This window comes from Rhamphochromis sp. 'chilingali' (assembly GCF_963969265.1).
Source record: "Rhamphochromis sp. 'chilingali' genome assembly, chromosome: 6".
Lineage (NCBI taxonomy): Eukaryota > Metazoa > Chordata > Actinopteri > Cichliformes > Cichlidae > Rhamphochromis > Rhamphochromis sp. 'chilingali'.
In genome coordinates this window covers 30,606,516-30,628,749 of record NC_137933.1, presented here as the reverse complement: position 1 = coordinate 30,628,749, position 22,234 = coordinate 30,606,516, and the positions used below count along the sequence as shown (strand labels likewise).

The 22,234-nt window shown below is 41.3% G+C and overlaps 1 protein-coding gene across 1 annotated transcript in view; it reads left to right on the top strand.

Annotated features, from left to right (window-relative positions):
• Positions 1 to 22,234, top strand: part of znf710b (zinc finger protein 710b) — a 27,711-nt gene extending 5,477 nt beyond the window's left edge. Inside the window, exons 2-5 of the mRNA XM_080885925.1 lie at positions 14,911 to 16,482; positions 18,964 to 19,155; positions 19,484 to 19,655; positions 20,964 to 22,234. Of these exons, the coding sequence (XP_080742051.1) occupies positions 14,953 to 16,482; positions 18,964 to 19,155; positions 19,484 to 19,655; positions 20,964 to 21,145 (2,076 nt within the window). The 5' untranslated portion in view covers positions 14,911 to 14,952 and the 3' untranslated portion in view covers positions 21,146 to 22,234. The remainder of the gene's footprint in view (positions 1 to 14,910; positions 16,483 to 18,963; positions 19,156 to 19,483; positions 19,656 to 20,963) is intronic.

Here is a 22,234-nt window from a genome sequence, read left to right as displayed (position 1 = left end):
TTGTTTATGGTGTTTATGGTAATTAATCAATTTTCTTAAAAGGAATTACAAATGAGTGCGTGACTCACACAAAAAGTGTGCAAGATGCTGTGGTTTATAAAGATAATTAATAATTCACCAATTTCCTGTCATTATTGATACTGTGTAAAGAGGTGAGTACTTGATAATGCAACAGTTCAACATAGAACTGCAGACATAAGCCATGATATTGCCTGGTCACAAAACAGTTGGAGTCAAATGTGTTCTCAATATTGGAAATGCTGTTTGGTTTAGGTGAGAGTGCACCAGAGAAAAACCTGCTGTTTCATATGGACACAACTGGATATCACAGTGGAATGTAATGGGGACCTGGCAGGTTAATGTCTGATTTGCCTGCATCTGTTACTTATGGTCTCACATGCAACTACTGTACACATGCACACACACAGACACATGCCTGGGGTTGAATAGAGTGTGTTTGTGTGAGTGAAGAGTCTCTAGATGGCTGCAGCTAAGTTTCTTTTCCTTGTTTTGATGTCCTCATCTGTTTCTTCAGGCAAAAGTCTCTGAAGCAAGGCCACAGCAGGAATCACATTTTCACATCTGATGCTAAAACGGCAGCAGAGCTGACTTTTTGGACTAAATCCTTAAAAAGTGCTAGAGGATATAGCATCTTTTCCAGAAGTATTTAGTGCTGAGTGGCAAAACTGTTGGAGCTCATTTATGAGATTCCTGTATTATCCACGAGTGACAGTGGCGGGGCCATCAAGAGCCTTGTATCGGGTAGGATGAATGTTAGCAGTCTGAAAATTGTTTGGATTCAGCAAAGCATAAAGTTTGAGACAAGAGGAAAGATGAAAAATGGCCTTTAAATTATTCTGATTTTATTTTTACAGACTCTAGGTGTCTCACTCGGTGTTTTTTGTGCTTTCTTGCTGCTGGTATTGGTAAACGTCCTGAACTCTGTGACATATTAATTCAAAAAATGTTTAACCAAAGCTCTTCCATTAAAGATATAATGTTTCACTCCTCATGACAAATTGGCAGAAAATTTGGACTGTGCTTCACTTTTCCCATCACTGCTTCCCCTAAAATATTTCTACACTCCCGACATCGCTCTTCCTTCAAATACCTGTTCATTTTTTGAAGTAATTTTGATTTGATTTTTCCTATGGGAGTAAAGGATAGGATAATTATAAGCCACAAGGCTTCAGCCTATTCCTTTTTTGGTTACTGTTTGATTGAGTACTTTTATGTAAAATGATAATCTGTTGTTGTTGACTGAAATAAATATTTCACAATATTAAAAAAAAATGTTAGGGTGAAGCCTGAAAGTACACGAGGAAAGTGTTGGTGCACCCCTGCTAAAGACTAAACTCATCTGCCGCTCCCCGGGGTAATGAACAGTTTGAAAGCTTCATGTCTGATGGATTAGTTTCATGTATGTCCGGATGTATGTGGTGATATGTGCAGTGTTGTGCAAATCTCAGATGTTTGGGTTTTGATCAGTCATGTGCTGTCGTCAGGGAAGCGATTATCAGGGCCCAAAATTAATTCTGCAGCATGGCAGTAAGCCAGACGTACCCCCACAGCGAAAAAGATCCATCTTCAGGAACAAGAAGAACAAGTAGCTCTGCAGCAGATGCAACATCACAGTGTCAGTCTGGGATTGCATGAAGAGTGAAGACGGTGCGACCAGAGAACTGAGGCAACAATCTGCTTCCCAGGCACCTTAATAACTTCCACTCAAATGCACCAACTGTAGAAAAACTGCTGCTGGCAAAGAGTGGTTGATTTGGGGGTTTTCAGTTTGTTGGACATTGTATGGGTAATAAATGCAATTTATTCATAGCATGATTTTTTTGTGACTAAACATTTGCACAACGCTGTATATCTTCACACTTACAAACATATTTCTGTCCCCTCGGTTGCCAGGTATCTCAAGACAGTGACTGGGACAGACAATGACTCTAACAGATGAATGTAATAATAATAATAATAATAATAATGACGATGATGATAAATTATTAAAAAAAATCAGATTACAGTTCCAAAATGTGCTGTTTAAGTCTCCGTTTTGGCAAGACCTTCTGAAGTGTCCTTGAGCAAATCGCTCAATCTCAGTCTCTTTTGTGGGGGCGCTGTTGTATCGGTAGCAGAAATTCACCTGGTGAGGAACAAGAGAAGAGAATTGACTTGAGGTTATCCATAGATTTTTACTTTCTTTATATTCCATTTTGTACTTTCACTCATGTCTGAGTGGGACGGCTGGATCCTGATCGCCATGCTGCTGTGTGTTAAAGGAAATCTGTAGCAGAGATGTTGGACAAAGATGACAAGGAAGTGATGAAAAAGGGGGGGAATGGCAGAGAGAGGGGTGTATCCATAGAAACATGAAGAACGCGTGATTTAGAGGGAGGGGAGGAGAAAGGAGGGATGTAGTTTGAAAGTGTTACAGCTACAAAACACTGGAACAAAATGGTAGGCCTGCAGCAGCATTTATCTAGCAGCTGAACTGATTGTGTTTTCCCTCACACTTAAGCTGGAAGTGCTGAATTATTTCACTGTTGTTAATTAAATTTGTAGGACAAAGGTGAAGTATAAAATGTAACAATAATGCTGATCTTTGCATGCGGGTTTATGTACCGGTTTTTCTGTCCATATGTAATATATAAACAGACAAGCAAACACGGCCACGTTTTTCTCCCTATATCACGTTTTTCTTTATTCCAGGGAACTTTTGGGTTAAAGGATCTTTGCTTGGGGTCGGTACAGTTTGACCTCTCGCAAATGGTGCAGGACGTCAGCGCTCACTACTTCTATCCTGCCGTTTTAAAATGGATTTGTCAGGTTCTGTGCGGTGCTGTTGTTTAATGTGCTGCATGTGTGCGCCTGTCAGACTGCTGATTAAACGTGAGGTTGAGGTTGATGCCGATATTTGTTTGTGTGGGTTAATACTAACGTTAACCTGTGAGGTCAAATGTTCGATGCTGCTGTCACTGTGTTTCAAACATGTCTAAAATGTCCTTTTAGGAGCTGCAGGCTTCTTAAATATGTCACAAAAGATGACACATTGCATCTCACGACTCATTTGAAATTGATGCTGGGAGATGAACACCAGCACGAAGTGAGAAATTGATGACCTCAAATGACGTAAACATACAGCTTAAACCACCTCTGCTAACCAGCAATAGTATGATTTCTTCATTATGTCAGCGTAGGATTTTTAGATATAATAATAATAATAATAATAATAATAAAACTCCTTTCATTAAAACAAACAAAAAAAAAAAAGTGTGGCTTCTGTATGAAGTACATTGCAACGGATTTACTTGTATAAGATCAGTGAGCAAGGACCAGCAACATAGTGTGTTGTCTTTGCAGGGTGCCAAGAACTGCAGTTCTGTGAGATGCCATGGGCGTCTAAAAGATGCACACAATGTGTCCTCTAGTTTGATGCCCATGGTGATATTGGAAAGCAACAGTTCAAGTTCAAGTGATGGTGCTGGAGCTTAGGAGTTTTTTCATTTTGCTCTTTGTTTCTTTACATTGGCTCTCACTGGTTGGTTAGGTTTAAACACCAAAGCTAAGTGGTTACGTTTGGGAAAAGATTCTGGTCTGTGTTCTGTTTGCATATCAAATGAATAATGTTTATCTGGTGCTTTTAGATGTTTTGGCAAGTGTCCCTTTTTAAGTGTTCCTATTTGATGTTGAGAATGAGACCCATGTTACTATTGTGAAAAATCAAGATTTTGGAACCTTTTTATTTTTGAACTAATACTGATACCAGTGACACTTTTATATAACTAAAATTTTAAATAACTCAGTACTTCTCCTTGAAGTTTTTTTTTGTTTTTTTGTTTTTTTTTTTAATTATTTACGTGATTTTCCACACCAGACCAGCTGCCTCGGTCGCTGTCTAATCGTGTCTGCCATGTTGATTTTATAGTGTTTACGTGCTACGATTTATTTATTTATTTAATTTTTTTTAATGGTTATGTCAGACTATTATTAAATCCAAACAGATAATTCAGATTCCTCTTGTTCTAAAAGTTCTACTTTATTTTTCTACACTTCCCTGTGCAGACAAAAACACACAAACAACAAAAAGATGGTCAAACAGATATTCATACTCCGTGTACCTTACTGCCTTAATATCACTTCAGTTTATAATGTTAGCACATAGCAATTATTATTCCTGGATAAACACTTGTGCTGAAGAATGTAATGCAAAAGGTAGAGGTTCATAATTCTCTCAGGTTAGACGTGATGCACAGCCTTGGTTTTAATGTGATCTACACTTTTGGTGATTTTATTTTTAATTTTTTTTATTCAACAAAACAAACATTTGCAGCATTTAAAAAAAAAAAATAATTATTTTCTTTGCATTATTTCTTAAGTCAGGCAGTTTCATGGTATATCACACTATTATTAATGTTATTTTGGCAAAAGTGAACTTTTTTTTTTTTTGGTAGGTTTACACTATTATTTTTTCTTTTAGGACAATACAGAAAATGTAACATTTTAATGTCATAAAAAAGAAATGAAACCTTAAAAAAAACACGCTTGTTTGAGTTGGCAGTTTCTAAGACCATGAACCTCAGTGGTTTGCATGCATTATATAGCTATAATTGCTAGACAGAATATGGGAACGGCTAAGGAAGACCTCACTCTGCACAGCTTGTGTGTCTGACCATTATCTACTAAATATTGTCACACATCGCTACTACCTTCCTTGTCTCTTATCCATTCTTTCTGTGGGTTAGTTGCCCCCTCCCTCCTTAACTTTGAATCTTTCCCTCTCCCTTAATTGTTGGTAAAAATAGCATGTGACTTTTGAATTCTGCCATCTGTTGGACTGAACATCAGTTTTAGATTCACTTGTGTACCATTTTCCTTCAAATATGAAAATGATTTTGAGTTTTCCACCTGTTGAATAAACGTAAGTTGGCTGCTTGTATGAATCTTCTGTCATGGCCCCCGTCTTAAGTTTAGTTCAGCTCTGCTTTTCCTTCATCCAAAAAACCCAAAACTGCATTACTGAAAACCAGTAAAATGTGTGGCTTTACATTTTAGGTGGGGGGAAGCTATAGAACAGAGCCAGCTGTAGCACGTCTCACAGCATTGAGCAATCCATCCATGTCAATTATGCTCTCGTTCTGATACCCCCACCCCCATTCCAAATAAATTAACACTCCTGGCAGCAACTTTCACAGCTACATCAGGCACAAAATAAGGCATGCTTCTTATTAAATATGGTGCATTTAGCAGTAAATTGCCTGCCACAAATATTTGAAAATCATGTATTATTTATTTAAATACTCTCCTCCCCAAACTTTGCATTCTCATAACTGTGACAGTCGTTTCAGTGCATTTGGGCATCACTACACCTATGCATACAATCAAAGCAATAAGCAGTCCACTCATGGTGACAAAAATTTGGCTATAGATCCAGTCCTTATGACGCTACATGCTGTCATGGGGTACAAGGTAGGCTACACCACAGACAGGTCGCCAGTCTGTCACGAGGCTTAGGGTTGGATATGACACTCCCATCCATCCATAAAGCCACTTTCTGTTTCCTCGTGTGTTGACTAAACGCTTGTTAGTGTGTCTACAGGAGAGCTGTGAAGTGTAGCTTTGTAACAAACTCAATTTTTGGACACAGATTATTCTGTTATCAGGAAAATTGTAGTTATTAGCCTATGTTGTCTGTTCCTCACCTGGTTACCCGTCGATATGGGTGAGCTTTGATCACAGGTAAATGAGGTCACGTGTCTTTTTTTTTTTTTAACCATAAAAAACATCTTGTCTTGGTCATAAGTTATTTTGGTTGATCTCTGCTCTTTTCTTCATCTGTTCTTTAATGTTATTGAAAGCAGCAGCAGAGCCCCTCTCAGCTGTTAGCACACCCTCATGCTACATGTCTAGCCAGTCACTTGAGATGTAATTGTTGTTGTGTTGTATTTTGTTTTGTATCATATGATTAGAATTATGTGCAATTCATACAGGTTCCTTTCAGTACCCTTCACAGTGCTCCATTTAATCCACTCACTGATATAACAGTATCTGAGAAATGTATATCATGGATTTGAGTACATTTCGTATACCGCTCCGCAGTACTGCGTAAAGACTTTTTTAGTAAGGGCTGTGAACACATCATGGCATACCTGGATGCAGCTGTTTTTACCCCACAGTGATTAACACAGGTGATAACTGCTGTCGGACTATTGTGCTACTGTGTGTGTTTGTGTGGCCTTGTGAACACCAACATGCCATTCTTTTTCTTCTTTTGCTGCAGCCATGTTTGTGAAACCACAAAACAGAGTGAGATGGGTTTTGTGCTCGTTCTCCCTCACTCGCTCCCTGTTTTTTTTTCTACCTCTTTTCTGTTTTTCTCTTTCCAGCTCTCTTCCCCTCCCCCTATTTCTGTTCCTCTTTCCTCCTCTCTCTCTCTTTCATTCTCCCTCCCTCCTTGTCTCTCTCTCTCGCTCTCTCTTTTCTTCTCTCGCTCTGGGTTTCCATCATACTTTACCCCTCCCTCTCCTTTTTGCCTCTCTTTCTTTCTCTCTTCCTCTCTCACGTTGCACACTGCCCCTCCCTCTCTCACTCTTTCTCGCTCTCACGTTGCTCCCTGCCCCATCTCTCTCTCGCTCCCCCCCCCCCCCCCATCTTTTCTCTGTCTCGCTCTTCTGTCTCTCCCTCTCTTTCTCTTGCCTCTCTTCCTCTCCCTCTACATCCTCCCCTCCCCCACTGGTGCCTCTCATTTTCTCTCTCTCCCCTCTCTCACTCCACCATTTCACTCACTCACTCACTCCCCCTCCCATCCCTGTTCTCTTTATCTCCTCCCCTCCCTCCCCCTTCAATCCCTCTTTCATTCCATGCAATCATCTGTTCTTTCTCTCTCCCTCTGCTTCCTCTATTACGCCCCCATTTTGTCCTCTGCCATTTCCCTCTCTCCCTCTCTCTTTTTCCTCCATGTTCTTTCTCTTTTGTTGTTTACCACACTTCCATGACATTTATGATACAAACTTTATAAAAAAACCATTTTTTTTTCTATCACAGAAAAACGAACCCATTAGGCAGGGGAACAATTATATTTCTAGAATAAAACCTACACCTTGAACACAATACTCTCCTTCCCAGTCACACACATTTTGCACATTATCTTCTTATTTCACTCGTCCATCTGTGGTGCCATTTACCGTACTCCTCTTCGCGTAGTTCCTGTAATGACCTGGCCCGAATCTACCATTTTTACCCCAAACACTGTAGTGGTTGCTTCTCTTCGGTAGCATTCAACAAGTGGCTTACTTGCTAGACTCCAAAACAACCCCAACTGCCAGTCATCGTCCTCAATGGAACATAAAGTACATTAACCAGGTGCTTTCCTCACCTATCAGGTTTAGGGTGGCCTCATGAGATGATGTGCTCCTTCAGCACAGCTGGGAGCTGCAGCCATTGATGGTTTGCTGTGGTTTTATGGGACAACTGATCTGTTTTTGTTTATATAGGAGGAGGATATATTTGAGTACGTAGAAGCTATTTTAGTCTGCACCAGTTCTTTTTTTTTTGTACATGAACGACATGTAGTGTTTGTCAAAGTTTAGAGGAGGAGTATTATTCTGACCTGGCTAAATCATCAGAATAAAACCTGTTAGAAAGCACATTAAAGACAAATGTTCAAACAATAATCCTGTTTACATAACCTCTCAGACAGTACACGTAGTAGTGGTAACAATAATTTTATTTTGGCACTTTTCAATACACTCAAGGTCATCTTACAGCATGAAATTAACAACAAAAGTAATATTAGGAGAAATTTAAAATCCTGAATGTAAAACATATAAAAAAACAAGCAAACATGATTATAGTTGATATGCTGATCTGAACAGGTAAGTGTTCTGTGATTGAAACTGTCAGAGTCCAGCTGATAGAGGTGAAGCGATGCTGTGTTCCAAAGACGAGGCGAACCTCAGCTTCTGGCACCCGTGGTGTTAAGTCTGATACATGGAACAGTCGGTAGAGTAGCTGAGCTGAGTATATGAAGGAGTGTGAGGATGAAGAAGGTCTGAGAGACACTGGGGTTGTCAAATCATTAAGCACTTTGAAAGTGAGGAGAAGAATCTGTATTGGATGCATTGGCGAATGGGGAGCCAATGAAGCTGGGTGAGATTATGTGTAATGTGATCGGTGGACTTGGTGCAGTTGATGATTCTTGCTGCAGAGTTATGTACCATTTGGAACCAATTAAGCAATTCTTTGGGGAGCCCAGAGAGAATGGCATAGAGGGAATAATCCAAATGAAAGGTGACCAGGGCGTGAACCAGAACTTGTGTGCTGAGTTGAGAAAGAAACAAGTGTAGTTTCGAAATGTTACATAGGTGGAAGAAGGCTGAACCTGAGACATTATTGGAGAGGGAAAAGGCTGAACCTGAGAGGAAGAGTATTTCAAGATGATTCCAAGACTTTTGACACTTTTTGCAAAAGTGTGGACTTAAGAACCACCTATAGAAACAACAAAAAATAGACTTTTGATTTAGGATCATTTCACGTTTACTGATGTCTAGTTTGAGCTGATTGATTATTTTCCCAGTGGTGATGGCCTGTAGGTCATGGCGAGGATAGAAGGGGGAAGAGAGGTGTTGGGTTTTGCAGAAATACAAAGCTGTTTGTCGTCAGCATAAAAATTAAACTGTTTTGTGAGATGGGGGGGAAAATATTTTCAAGATAAAGAAGATAAATTCATTATTTGCACAGAAAGATACCTGAGGGATACCATGTGTGACAGAGGCTGATGAAAAGCCTTATTTGTTTTTGTAAGTCTTGCCTTGAAAAAATCATTTATGTCAGAAAGTCTCCTTGATTCCAATATTGACCAGTTGTTGGCCAATATTGGAATGCGGAATGTAAAAAGTGGCACTGAGGTCAAAGAGGAGGAGGGTATTAAGAAAGCAGGTTTCTAGTGTGAGGAGATCAGTGGTGATTTTAACAAGCTGCTCCAAATATGTCTAGAATGGAATTGAAATGGCTTGGGTGGGTCTGAAGATGTGATGCCTCTATGCTTTCCAAAACTCAGGAAATGGATGAAAGGCTGGAAATGGCCCTATAGTTATTAAGGTTGTTGGAGTCAGATGATGAGCATGTTAATTTAAGTTTTAAAATCTGCTATGACTTTACAGCTCATGGCTCAAATCGGTCAACAACTGCTTCACTGGGTGAATGGGTTAAATGCAGAGGAACTATTTCCCTATGGGGGCTAACACATACACATTATTATTATTATATCAGTTTCCTTCTTACTGGATCTTTGGTTCTCTCTCTCTGTTTTTGTTTTGTTGTTTTTTTTTAATTAATGAGATTGTCAAAAAATTAATGAAAATCACTATTCGTTTTTACGGTAGGAAAGGTATTGGTTTAAATACACATTGCTTTAGTAAGAACACAGCTGTAGCTAGTGTAGCTACCAGTATTAACTGATTTGACAGCACTGTTATAAGTACATTTGCCAAAGTATCATATCATCGCAGGTAAGATGCATTAAAATTCTTAAAATGCAAACTTGTGGATCCACAGATTTGCAGCAGCAATGTGGAGTTGAGATCACTGCTAGCAAATATAGCCATGGCTCTTCAGTGGCTCTCTGACAGGCTCTGTAGGTCAAAGGCAGGGAGATCTGTCCAGTCCATGTTTGGCTCTGTCCCACCTTGTGTCTTTTATGTGAATATAGCCAGATCCACATCAAGTCTGGATGCATTTGAGACAGACACCTGGCAGGATACATGGGAGAAGCCACGTTTGGTCAGATTTCACTTCCTGCTGCCGTTTGATTTTATCTTTAGGAAACTGCGACTGTTGCTGAACAGGAAAAAAAGTGTTCATTCGTTCTTGAGAATACAGCTTGCACAAGAGGTTGGAAGATGCAGACTCTGCAACTCTTTCCCAAGTGTTTTGGCATTTCCAAATCTACATACCTTTGTGTTGTATATGTACTGCATCCTTTTTCATTTGTAAGTTTATTTGGCTTCACGGTTTGGTTTCTTATTATTTCAGGTCACAATTTCTCCTTAAGCATGTCTCCCTGCCTCTGACCATCTTGCTTTTAAATGCTTGAACTGTGAACAGGGCCCAAGAGAGTAGGAGTTCTAGCTGAAGCAGAAGTCACACCCCTCTGCATTTTGTAAAACTGCATTCAGAAATCATCCATTTAGTTTGTTCTTCATAGACAAATATGTATCGCTAATACTTTTCTTTGCATATGTAAAGCCAAAGTCAAGTAATTTTAAAGTAACTGATGGTTTTGTTTAAGTTTAAATGAGCAACACAATCTTGCATTAATTCTTACTGTGGAAAAAGTATGCAAAATGTTACATAAAGACTAGACTATATGCCATGATCCTCTCTGCTTGACTTGCGTTGCGTGACTGACAGGAAGTGTGCTGTAGCGTGACCAAAGGGAAAGTTAACTATTTTTGGAAAGTTTTATTTGGTAAATAAAAGCATGAAAATCAGTGAGGCTCAAAGTAGAGGCACCATAATACCTGCTCATTGAAGATTATTCTAAAACATAAATTGAACTTAAGGCAGGGAATGAATAATATGAAATCAGCTTATTATGGCAGCATATAAAAAAGACATACTTGAAGCATATCCACACAATATACCTTTTGCAGTTTACTTAAACAAGGGATAAGGGAAACAAAAATATGGGAAATGATGGATCGTCTGTAACTATTTCTTGTGGACCTTTTATGTTCTTGAGTAATCACAGAAGTGTTAAATTTGTTCATTTACAGAAAATTGTGGGAAGATTTGTTCCCAGTTCCTTTAGAGTCCAAGGTGACATTTTGCAGAGAACCAAAATATGCTGATTTTTATCAGGAACATTGTTGTAGTCTTGTTTCTGATTAATATTGTCTTGATTGCCTAATCAGTTAATAAATTAATCAAACCTAATATGTTTTGGGTTTTTTTCTCAACTTTGCATATTTGTGTCTTCATTAGAGCCTGACTGATATTTTGGTCCCCTGATATTATCAGCTGATATTGGCCTATTATACAGTATATACACTAGCCAGACACTTCATTAGGTACAGCTTGATAGTACCAGGTTTTACCGTCAGAACTGCTATAATTCAACATGGTGCTGTAAACATTCCTCAGAGGTTTTGGTCCAAACTGACATCATGGCGTTAATTGCTGCAGATTTGTCTGCTGCACATACGTGACAGCAATCTCCCATTCCACCACATACCAAAGGTGCTCTGTTGGATTGAGATCTGGTAACTGTGGAGACCGTTTAAGTACAGTGAACTTATTCTCATATTCAAGAAACAAGATTGAGATATTTTGAGATGATTTGAGCTTTGTGACACGTCATGTTATCCTGCTGGAAACAGCCATCAGAAGATGTGTGGTGGTCACAAAGGGATGGGCATGGTAACAGTACTCTTTAATACTGTTTAAATGATAATCGTTGGTAATAAAGGGCCCAAAGTGTATCAAAAAATATCCCCCACACCTTCACGTCACCTGGCCTGAACTGTTGATGCAGGGCAGGATGGATCTGTGCTGTAAATAGCGTTTGTGGATAGTTCAATAATTATCTGAACCAAAAAATCTAGTATTGGTCAGGCATCAGAATTTCTATCAAAGCTAAACTACAGGCATGAAAAGGGGTAACACTTTAGGTTTTCATAAAAAACACAGTAGCTGTACTTGGAGTGAACTCAGTCTCTGTAGACGTGTTCTGCGACAGGGGGGTGATGTGCGATTGATCTGATTGAAGGAAAGATTGTCACTTTTTATGGAAATGAATGTTGTGTACCCACAGTATGTTTTAGAGCAAACACTGCTTTGGCTCAAACACTCATTAATAATGTCTTCCAGTGTCTACAATTACAGTCATCTGTTGATTTATTTTTGGCAGCATCCACTGACTCACTCATGAGATTTTTGCATATTTTAAAATTTAAATAAATTCTTGGAAAAATGATTAAGTGATTGACAGACCCGTTTGTGTCTGTGATCAGAGTTTTATTGACAAAAACAGCGAGGTTGGTACCTTAGGCCCACTATTTACGTGAATCAGTAAAATAACAGATTGGTTGATAATAACACTAATAGTTTTTTGAGTCCTCAGTCTTTGTGGACTAATACACCAGTACAAAGTATTTCCTGCAAAGTGCATACAAGACACTATGCTGAATGTAGGTTTTTATATGTCTGTCGCCCTTTTTCTCATTTCGCTCCATAATTTGCAGCTTTCGCGTTGTCTCGCTTTCATCATTGGCAGGATATGCATGACCATTGTGGACCGTGAGGCCACCGTCTCGCCGCTCAACATCTATCTGATCTCTCCACGCATCCCATTTCACTGAAGGTGCCGTGGTCGTCAGATGACGTGAAAAGAGATGAAAGTTCTTCACACTTGAACTTTGACGTTTCCTCAGGCGTCAATCAGCAGCTCATTTTGTGTGTGTGTGTGTGTGTGTGTGTGTGTGTGTGTGTGTGTGTGTGTGTGTGTGTGTGTGTGTATGCATGTGCGTGTGATCCATGGGACTGTTTGATGCATAATTTCAAGCAGAATAATATCTCCGTGCTATTCTTTTACTTTTCATTGCTTCTTTTTCTTTTACCGCATTCTGCTCCCATCCCCCCGTCTCCTTTCTTTTTCTCTCTCTCTTTCTGTCTCCCCCCTCCCCTCTCTTTTCCTTGAGTATTCTTTCCTTTCAGTCTCTCCTCCTGCCCCCCCATCCATTTGCTCATCTCCTTGTCAGTCACCTTCCATCTCTTTCTTTCTCTCACCGTCTCTCTTCTTTCTCCTCTCTCATGTAACACGCTCGCATCCGAGACTGTGCACGAAACAATCTTCCAACACTTTCCCATACTCGTAAACCTCACTTGATCAATGAGAGAGTGAAAAGATACAGAGGGGAAGGCGCAGGTATGCATGGATGAAACACAGAGAAGAACTCAGCTGCAGATACAGGAAAAGAGACAGACAGGGATGTGCAGAAACAAAGATGAAGAATGACACACAAAGAAAGAAGAAAGGAGGGCGAGTTGCTTTGGTGGAGCCATAATTTCAGACGGATATGATGCTGATCTTGTTTTTGTTGTTGGTGTGTGCGTCTTTTGACTTTGATGTGACTTAACCTATTGATTACTGGACTGTCAAGGAACCTTGTGCATCAGTGCTGCGCCTGTGTATGCGTGTGTTTTTAAACCTACTGGCCACACGTGCTCATTTGGCTGCAAGAATATTTGGTTTGTTTAGTGTCTGCTCTGTGTTTGCGCTGGTGCGACCAGACTCGCTACCGAAACTGTGCTGAAGACTAAAGAGAAGGAGGCGGAGGGTAGCGTTAGCTCCGCCTCCTCACATCCCTCACGTATAAATAGGAGGCAAACATAGTCTATTCTCACTCAACACTCGCACTGAAGAATGAGATCCTTGAAGCACCTGAAACCTCACAGCAGGAGGAGCGTGGTGAGTTCACTGGCTCTCGCTTGTAGCATGTTAAGTGGTAGTTTGCTGAGGTGGTGGGCAACGTGGGTTTGATCCCGGCAAAGCTGAAATGATACAGATAGAAAACTGCCATCAGAGATGCTTTGATTGTATCTGGTTTTCTTTTGTTTGTAAAGTTCCTTTCTGTGGAGTCTTTTTTATTCTAAATGAAGAGCTGCCACTTGCATTAACTTATCGCAATCTCTGTTTGAGCTTTTAAAAAAAATCTTTCTCCCAAACTCTTCTTCGGTGTCATCTTTTTGTCTTCTTCACTTTTTGTTTTTATCTTTCATTGAGTGTCTGGCTTTCATTTTGGCATTTTCCTTTCTCCTTCTGTCTCCTGGTTGCTCACTGCCTCTCCCTCCCTCCCTTTCCCTCTGTCTCTACATGTCTTTCTTTTTCTTTCTTCCTCTTGCTCTCTTTTGCCTGCTGCCTCACACTCACCCTCTCACTCTTTCACTCAGCCCTCTCCTCCTCCCCCTCCCTCTCTTATGTGTGTGTCTCTCTCTCAGCCTTCCTCCTTCCCTCCTGCCCACCCCCTCCTTCTCCTTATCTCTCCTTCACTCTCCCTTTACCTTACATTTTCTCCTTTTTTTTCTTTTTTTCCTCTCCCTCCTCCCTTTCACTAGACTCTTGCATGCTCTAAGCTCTCACTCGCTCACTCTTTTTCCTGCTTCTCTCCCTCCCTCCATCTCTGTCTCTGCTTCTGTTCTCACTCTGCTCTCCAGTGTTTTTGTCTTATCTTGTGCTTTTCTATTCTTTTTTCATTTCTTAATCTTGCTCAGTTTTCATTCTTTTCTTTTCTTTTTTCTTTCTTGCACTTGAATGTGTGTTTGTGTGGAGATCAGTAGGCCATCTAATCCACCACACACACACACACACACACACACACACACACACACACACACACACACACACACACACACACACACACACACACACACACACACACACACACACACGGTTAGCACGTTGGATTAGGATGCTGTCTTTCATAGTTCCTGTCTCTCCAGATCTGAAGGTTTGTTTTTGGACACTGTTCATTCAGGTTGACTACTTGTACTAGGAAGAGTGATTTGGGGATAGATTTGCCTCAGTGGGAGGAAATGTCTGCTTTTGCGCATCCTTTCTAGTGATGTAATAAACAGCTCCTGAAAATCTAAATTGTTCTTACTTTTTCTCCTCTCTGTCAGCAACTAGCTCAAATAATCTGATCAGATGAGTCTCACCACCTTTTTTTCTTCAGTAGATCATTTTTAATGGAGTGGAGGATGGTGCACAGTAGTTCACATTGAAAACATAACTTCCTGCCTTTATAAAAATTTACACTGAGCTTGATTTTTGTTCCCCTCTACAACACTTGGCAATAAAAAACATTAAAATGCTGATCTCTTTACAAACAGTTTGTCTCTTTCCTGTTCCAGGAGGAGGCGAGCCGGCGCCTGGGTAGATGTGAGCCCAAGGTAATGGCCAGGCTGGTGGACATAGGCACACAGACAGATCCAGTAGTTGTGCTGTCCTTGGCCCAGGCCGCCGTGCTAGGTCTCATCTCCCAGAATGAAGTATTCGGAGCTACCATTGCACCAAACGGCTTCTACACTGGTGAACCAAAAGAGTCCCCTGCACCCCCAGTAGACGGAGTTGACTACGAGTACGCAGACCAACTTATCGGCGCCAACGGAGATTATCTTGGAGAAAACTTGGGAGAAGACGGTCAGATGCAACCAAGCTGCAGCCAGCGGCGGTGGCAGCAGGGGCCGCCTCAGCATCCAGATGGGAAAATGGTAGTCCCCGATCGTCATGGCCTTCAAGCAGGTGACATGTCCTCTTCCCACGTGAAAGGGGAAGGGATGAACTCTGGAATGTCCTCCTGTGTCCACATGCTGAACAATATGGCTCCCAGAGGTGGTCTGGTTCAAGTAGATCCGGCCACCCTGAGAGGCACCAACAAGAACTGTGCAGAATGTGAGCGGGAAGCTACAAACCAGCAGCAAGCCAACACACATGTCCACCCTCCTCCCCCCCAGGTGGCCCACAGGGGACCGGAGCAGGGCCACAGAGGACTGCAGGCCCAGCGCCCGATGGGGGGCCACGGTCGAGGTGGTAGAGAGGATGAAGAAGAGGTAGAACACCAGGGGAACACAATGATGAAACCCACACAGCAGGAGGAAGCTATCAGCAGCTACTTCCAGACCAGTGAAGTGGGAAGCTACGATTCTACAGAGATGGGAATGGGGGGCGAGTATGAAGACAGCAGCCAGAGTATGATGTGGACAGACGGGAGTGCGGCAGGGCAGCATCCCCAGCCTCCACACCCCCAGCCTCCACGTAGACACGGTGGCCGTAGAGTAGACCGGCTAGATATCAACATCCAGATTGATGAATCCTACTGCGTAGACGTGGGAGACGGTTTGAAACGCTGGAAGTGTCGCATGTGTGATAAATCCTACACCTCTAAATATAACCTGGTCACACACATCCTGGGCCACAACGGCATCAAACCGCATGCCTGTCCACATTGCGGAAAGCTTTTCAAGCAGCCCAGTCACCTCCAAACCCATCTGCTAACCCACCAAGGTACGCGGCCTCACAAGTGCACAGTCTGCAAGAAGGGCTTCACCCAGACCAGTCACCTGAAGCGACACATGCTGCAACACACCGACGTAAAGCCCTACAGCTGCCGCTTCTGCCGCCGTGGCTTCGCCTATCCCAGCGAACTGCGAGCGCACGAGGTGAAGCACGAACGAGGCCGCTGCCATGTGTGCTCGCAATGTGGCATGGAGTTCCCCACCTATGCTCACCTCAAACGCCACCAGACCAGCCACCAGGGTCCCCACACCTTCCAGTGCACCGAGTGTAATAAGTCTTTCGCCTACCGTAGCCAGCTCCAGAACCACCTCCTGAAGCACCAGAGCCCGAGGCCTTACACCTGCTCCCAGTGCGGCCTGGAGTTTGTGCAACTCCACCACCTACGTCAGCACTCGCTCACCCATAAGGTATCTGACTGCTCAAGTTGCACACATGCTGTAAATTTTACCTGTAGATCAGTATTCGGCAGAGAGGTTGTTTTTCCTTTGGCTTGTACAAAAATATTGAATGCTTTGATTCTCTTTTTTTTAATAGAGAGTCAAAACAAACTAACATAAAAAAGATAATTTGCATCTGCAGTTCATATATAATTCACCTTAAGCCTTGGGTGTAGTTAACAGATACGAGCATCCATCTATCTGGCATCCTTTGTTGTCTTTGTCAGATTCATCTTGTTACAAAAACACATGATTTTAAGGTCAAAATAGAATCAACGTATCAGTCTAATATAAGGAATTTAGCCCCTGGATTTAGTATGCTTATAAAAAATAACAGCTGGTAGAGGCTCGAGCCCCCACCTGCAACCATGAATTGGATAAGTGCAAGAAAAAAGATGGATGGATGGGAAAAAAGAAACTATTCCATCAACATGGTAATGCTAGACTTTTCTGTGTGGCTTTTTTTTCCATTCATTTGAAATCTTTAATAATGTAGTGCCAACAAGTCACGATGAGGAAATGTATTTTTCTTTTTTATATTGAGTCACTTTGAGTGGTTAATTGCCCAGTGAATAGAATAAACTCCAGGTGGGTCATAGAAACAAGAAGAAATTTGAGTTTCTAGCCTTGAATAATTTTTTTTTAATGGCAACAAAACCAAGTCTGAGTTGTTAAGCAAATAGTATCAATTCTCATGTGAAATATGTTTTCGTTGATGCCATTTTCCCTGTGTAAATGCTGGTAAATCTTTGCAAAGGCTTCATCAGCAGTTAGAAACACAGCACTTAATCAAAATGGTGAAAAATCAAAGGAAATTAGAAGCATAGTAGAATTATCTGGCAAATGTTGCATTTTTAGAAAGACCTTCAATCTCCTTGTCACGCTTTTTCAACCCTTGCTGTTTCCCACACTTTCACACAGGTGGGGAAGAGAGAGATGAAGGTGCGTCGGATTACCTTGTGCTTGTATTTGTGATCATTCTTGGTTATTCTAAAATCAGTTCCTTTTGAATGAGACTTTTTTTTCCCGCCCCAACTTTTAGTCATGCCTAGTGGGTGAAGGAATAGAAGATAGCTGACAGATAGAAATCCCACACGGTGACAAATGAAAATGCTGTGTTGCTAGGGACGGGCTCAAATGTGCTTTCTACTGGGGCAACAAAAACCCAAAGCCACGTTCATCATCAAATTGAAAGTGATGAGAGCAGTGAATGTTCTCAGTGGAGAGAGAATATTCTCTTTTGTGGCTTGTTTGAGCTGGTTGTCTGTTCACTGCTCCCCCTGGTGGACAACGTCAGCTCAACCCATTTGCCGTGCAGACAGTGGGCGGACGGACAGTCTGCCAGATTTGTCTGCTTATACAAACACTGTCTCTCGACCCACTAGTGTCCCGTAATACATATTTGTTCCTCGCAATAGCCTTGAATCCGCTCATTCAGTCGCAGGTTTTTGTCTACTGACACTGACTGCAGAGTGGAGTGCAGGAGGCAGCAGCACATTCATTGAGACAGGCCTCAAGGCCTTAGATGACAGTTGTCTGCTCCTGTGACCCACTGCATGTGTTTGAGAACGTTACAGCAGCTGAATAAAGATGATTCAAAGGGCCTTTTTCCTGTATTCTAGTGATCTCCTTTGGTACACCTAAAATGGCTGCCATAGATTTTGATACGGTTGGAGGAATGAGCAATAACTTGCAGGCAGGATTAAAATATTGCCCTGACATTGTATGCAGGATGGTGACTCTTTGGCCACCCTGTTTTACATGCATGTTATACTCTTGCTGTTGTTTTTGTAGGTAAAGTTGTATAATTTAGTTGTTGTTTCAGACAGATACTCTTGGATCTGTATCAGTGAGAGCTGATATCTTTACTTAGGTCATCTTAAGCACACAGCTCTGTCTGTGAGCACCAAAGCCCCGCCCACCTGCTCTGTGACCCTTCTGTTTACAAGGGCCAGCAAATCGGAAGAAGCGGCTTGTTTCAGACGCTGGCTGTCAGCACCAAAGTCCAGCGTGAGATAAATTTAAATAGTTTTGTATTACGACACATACAAAGCTATTTTATTATAGTCCAAGAATAACATTATTAAGCTGGAATAGCATAGGAGCATAACAGGTTCTCTCTCAGCCACATTAACCTGATATTAAAAGTGTTAAAAAAAATATGCTGACTGCTCAGTAATTTTTCTTTCCTTTGGTAAAAAATGTAAGGAAATTTAGTCACAATGCAGATTTAAAGATAGCCTGGAATGTGAAACTCACACTGAATCTGAAAATATGTGTCTGCGTGCTCAGGTTTGGGTGTGTTATGACTTGGAAAAGCAGTGAGCTTTTAGACCCCACACGTTCAAATTAATCAGTATATCTGCCAACGTCTCACACTCTTGGAAGCAAACAGAACAGCTATTGCTGTATTTGACTGATGGACCTTTGTCTTCTCTTTGCACTCTGCAGGGGATGAAAGGCCACAAGTGTGACGTGTGTTCCCGAGAGTTCACCCTGTCTGCCAACCTGAAGAGGCATATGCTCATCCACAACAGCGTCAGGCCCTTCCAGTGTCACGTTTGCTTCAAGAGCTTCATCCAGAAACAGACCCTCAAGACCCACATGATCGTCCACCTGCCTGTGAAGCCATTCAAATGCAAGGTGCGTATTTTAACTCCAGACTGATAGCAGAGTGTACAGGGCTGTTTAATTAACTGGCGTGAAATTAGTTGTGATGATGCATTTTTAGTTTCTATCGATTTAATTTAACGTAATAGGATTATGAGGGAGAAGAAAGTGCTCCTAGAAAGCATCTCATAAGCGTCTTATAACCTGATATCAGTACGTTTTCTAAAATTAAATGAGAAGAAAATCCCAGACACGAGAGGCCACTATCGCCAGGCAGGATGCTTTTATCACATCTGGTATAAGTTTTTTCTCTGTTTATATCAGTGCACCTAAATTATTTTTTTTGTATACTTTTTTCCAGGTTTGTGGCAAGTCTTTCAACCGAATGTATAACCTTCTGGGTCACATGCATCTCCATGCTGGCAGTAAGCCCTTCAAGTGTCCTTACTGCACCAGTAAGTTCAACCTGAAAGGAAACCTCAGCAGGCACATGAAGGTCAAACACGGCATGGATGTCTCACCAGAAGGACAAGGTTAGGCTCACTTTTTTTTAACATTAATATCAACCTTACTTTCTATCATATGCATTTACTGTGAAAGGGATGGATCCTTATATTAAAAATGGCCAAACTTTCATATGTCATAGAACAACAAAAATGTTGCACCTTTTTTACAGTTATTTTTGCGCTAATATTGGATAATAATTTACAGATAAGCACATTAGCCAGGTGTTTTATACTGTTTCAAAAGTAGATGTTTGCAGAAGGTTCAGTTAATGACATCAGTGCATGTACAAGTAATCCCATATGAGCCAAAGCTCAGGCTTCGCACAGCTCTCAGTGCTGTTCCAAACAGTCTTTTTTCCTACTCTTGAATCTGTGTCAGTGAGAGCAGATATCCCTAAAATGGTCATCTCAGGCACACAGCTGTGGCACCTCCTGTTCAGACGTTCTGTTTGCATCAGGCCACAAGTCAGAGGAAAGTTGCCTAAAAGCAAGAAGATCTGAAACGGCTTGTTTCAAATGCGGGGGACACCAAAGCCCAGTATAAGATAAATGAGGATTATTTTAAACTATGAATGCAAAGAAGAAGTAGAAATATGGAGCTGAAAGTGAGCTTTTTCTATCCATCTGCCCAACCACCTATTAATCTTCCATTTATACAAAGTCAGCTCATGGTGGCAGCAGGTTAAGCAGGCATTTTAAATGTCCTCCCTAGCAACACTTTCCAGTTCCTCTTGGCGGGTCCTGAGTCGTTCCCGAGCCAAATGAGGTATATCATTTCTCCACTGAGTTCTGGGTCTACCCTGGGATCTCTTCCCAGTTGGGTGAGACCAAGCAACCTCCAGTGGCTTATTTAATACTTCCTCCACAGTCTGCCTCTAAGGTTAGGGAAGCTCGTTTTAGCCGCATGTATTTGCAACTTTATTTGGTCATCAGCCAGATCATGACCATAGGAGAGGGTTAGAACATGGACCGATCGGTTCAGCCTAAATAGTTAACTTTTGGCCCAACTCTCTGTTCACCATAACAGCCGGGAACATTCCTGCATTACTGGTGTCACCATACCAATCCCGTGCTCAAACTCACACTATGCCCATTTTGTTTTTCTTCTTTTTGCTGTAGACATGTATTATTTGACTAATTTCTGCTTGTTTTGAGTCTAAGACATAAGATTAATTCACTGATGCAATACGTTTGCAAGGTTGAGATCATTACATTGTCCAGGATTAGCTCAGAAGTGCTAAAAACCTCACTTTTCTAATAGATGGGAGTTGGCTGGATGAGCGTCATGCCATGTTGCCAGGCCAATGTCAGTCAATGCCTTTTTGTATTTTCCAGAAGTTCTTCCAGAAATGGACAGCCAGGGGGAATATGAAGGACAGAACTTCACCTTTACAGCACCGGACAGTATGGACAATGGTGGCTCCCAAAACCTCACTAAACTCACTACAGCAAACATGGAGGACATGGAGGAGTATTACAATTTTGGAAAGGATACAAGCAGCTACACTACACCTTGAGTGGCGATGGACCAGAAAACTTTTTTCCTTTTTTTGTTTCTGAAGGCAGAAGGAAATTACAGAATTGTTGTTGAGACTTTGGGAGACTCTGGGAAAAGGGGTTTTCATTTAGTTTTGGCCTCCTTCCAGAAGCGCCAGACTTGGCGGACTATGATGGGAGGCCAGGGAGGAGGAGGAGTGCTTCAAAGGAGACGTTTCAACTCTGTTGCTTATAACCGAGACACTGAAACAGTTGACACGGTGTGAAGCTCTTCTTTTGGGATAACTACGCTTACCGGCTCAGACTCTCACTGGTGGACAGTGAAATCTGTATGTTGTGTGTATGTATCAGTTATTTGAAGAGGAAAAAAAAGAAAAAAGTTGCAGTTGCAGAGCCATTGGTTACATTTAATGTGATAGAAATTTGTTTGCCATTTTTGTCATTCACAACCAATGTATACCCTCATATTTTTGACTGAAAGTGCCAGATAGACATTTTGCAACTAAGCTTCCACAGTGTCAGCTATTTACTCACTGTATATCGAAGTTTTGATACATAGTCACAACATATTCATAGGTTTGAATGCTCTTAGTTAACAACTCCTAATTGTAGTTGCCCGTTCCTGCCTATTCCTCATTTGAAAGTTCAGACAGGTCTATCTTTAAGTGCATTTGTACTTTTTGCACATGACATTGTAGCCTTTTTTGTTTTCTTTTAAAAAAAAATCTTAGTAGGGCACCGACTACCAAAGTTGCTACTGTCTCATGTCGTCTACAACCAGAAAACAAAACTGCCGGCATGTAAAGCCCTCTCACTGTACAAATGATTCTGCAACATGCAGTGTGTTTACCCATCTTTTTTTGTTTCACATGGTTTAGCTTTGCATTAATAATCTATCCCGTGTAGTGAATATACTGCTCTAGGTTTTGAATTACCGAGTGAACAGAACAAAAAGCACTTTTTCATCAAAACCTGTCATTTTTTCTGTGAAGGCGGTCTTCAGTAAGAGTGAATTCATTTGCCTCAAGGAAGAAGAGCTGGGGATGGAAGATAAAATCTTCCGACCCCTTATAAAGGCAATATTATTAAACATAGTTATGCTTTTTCAA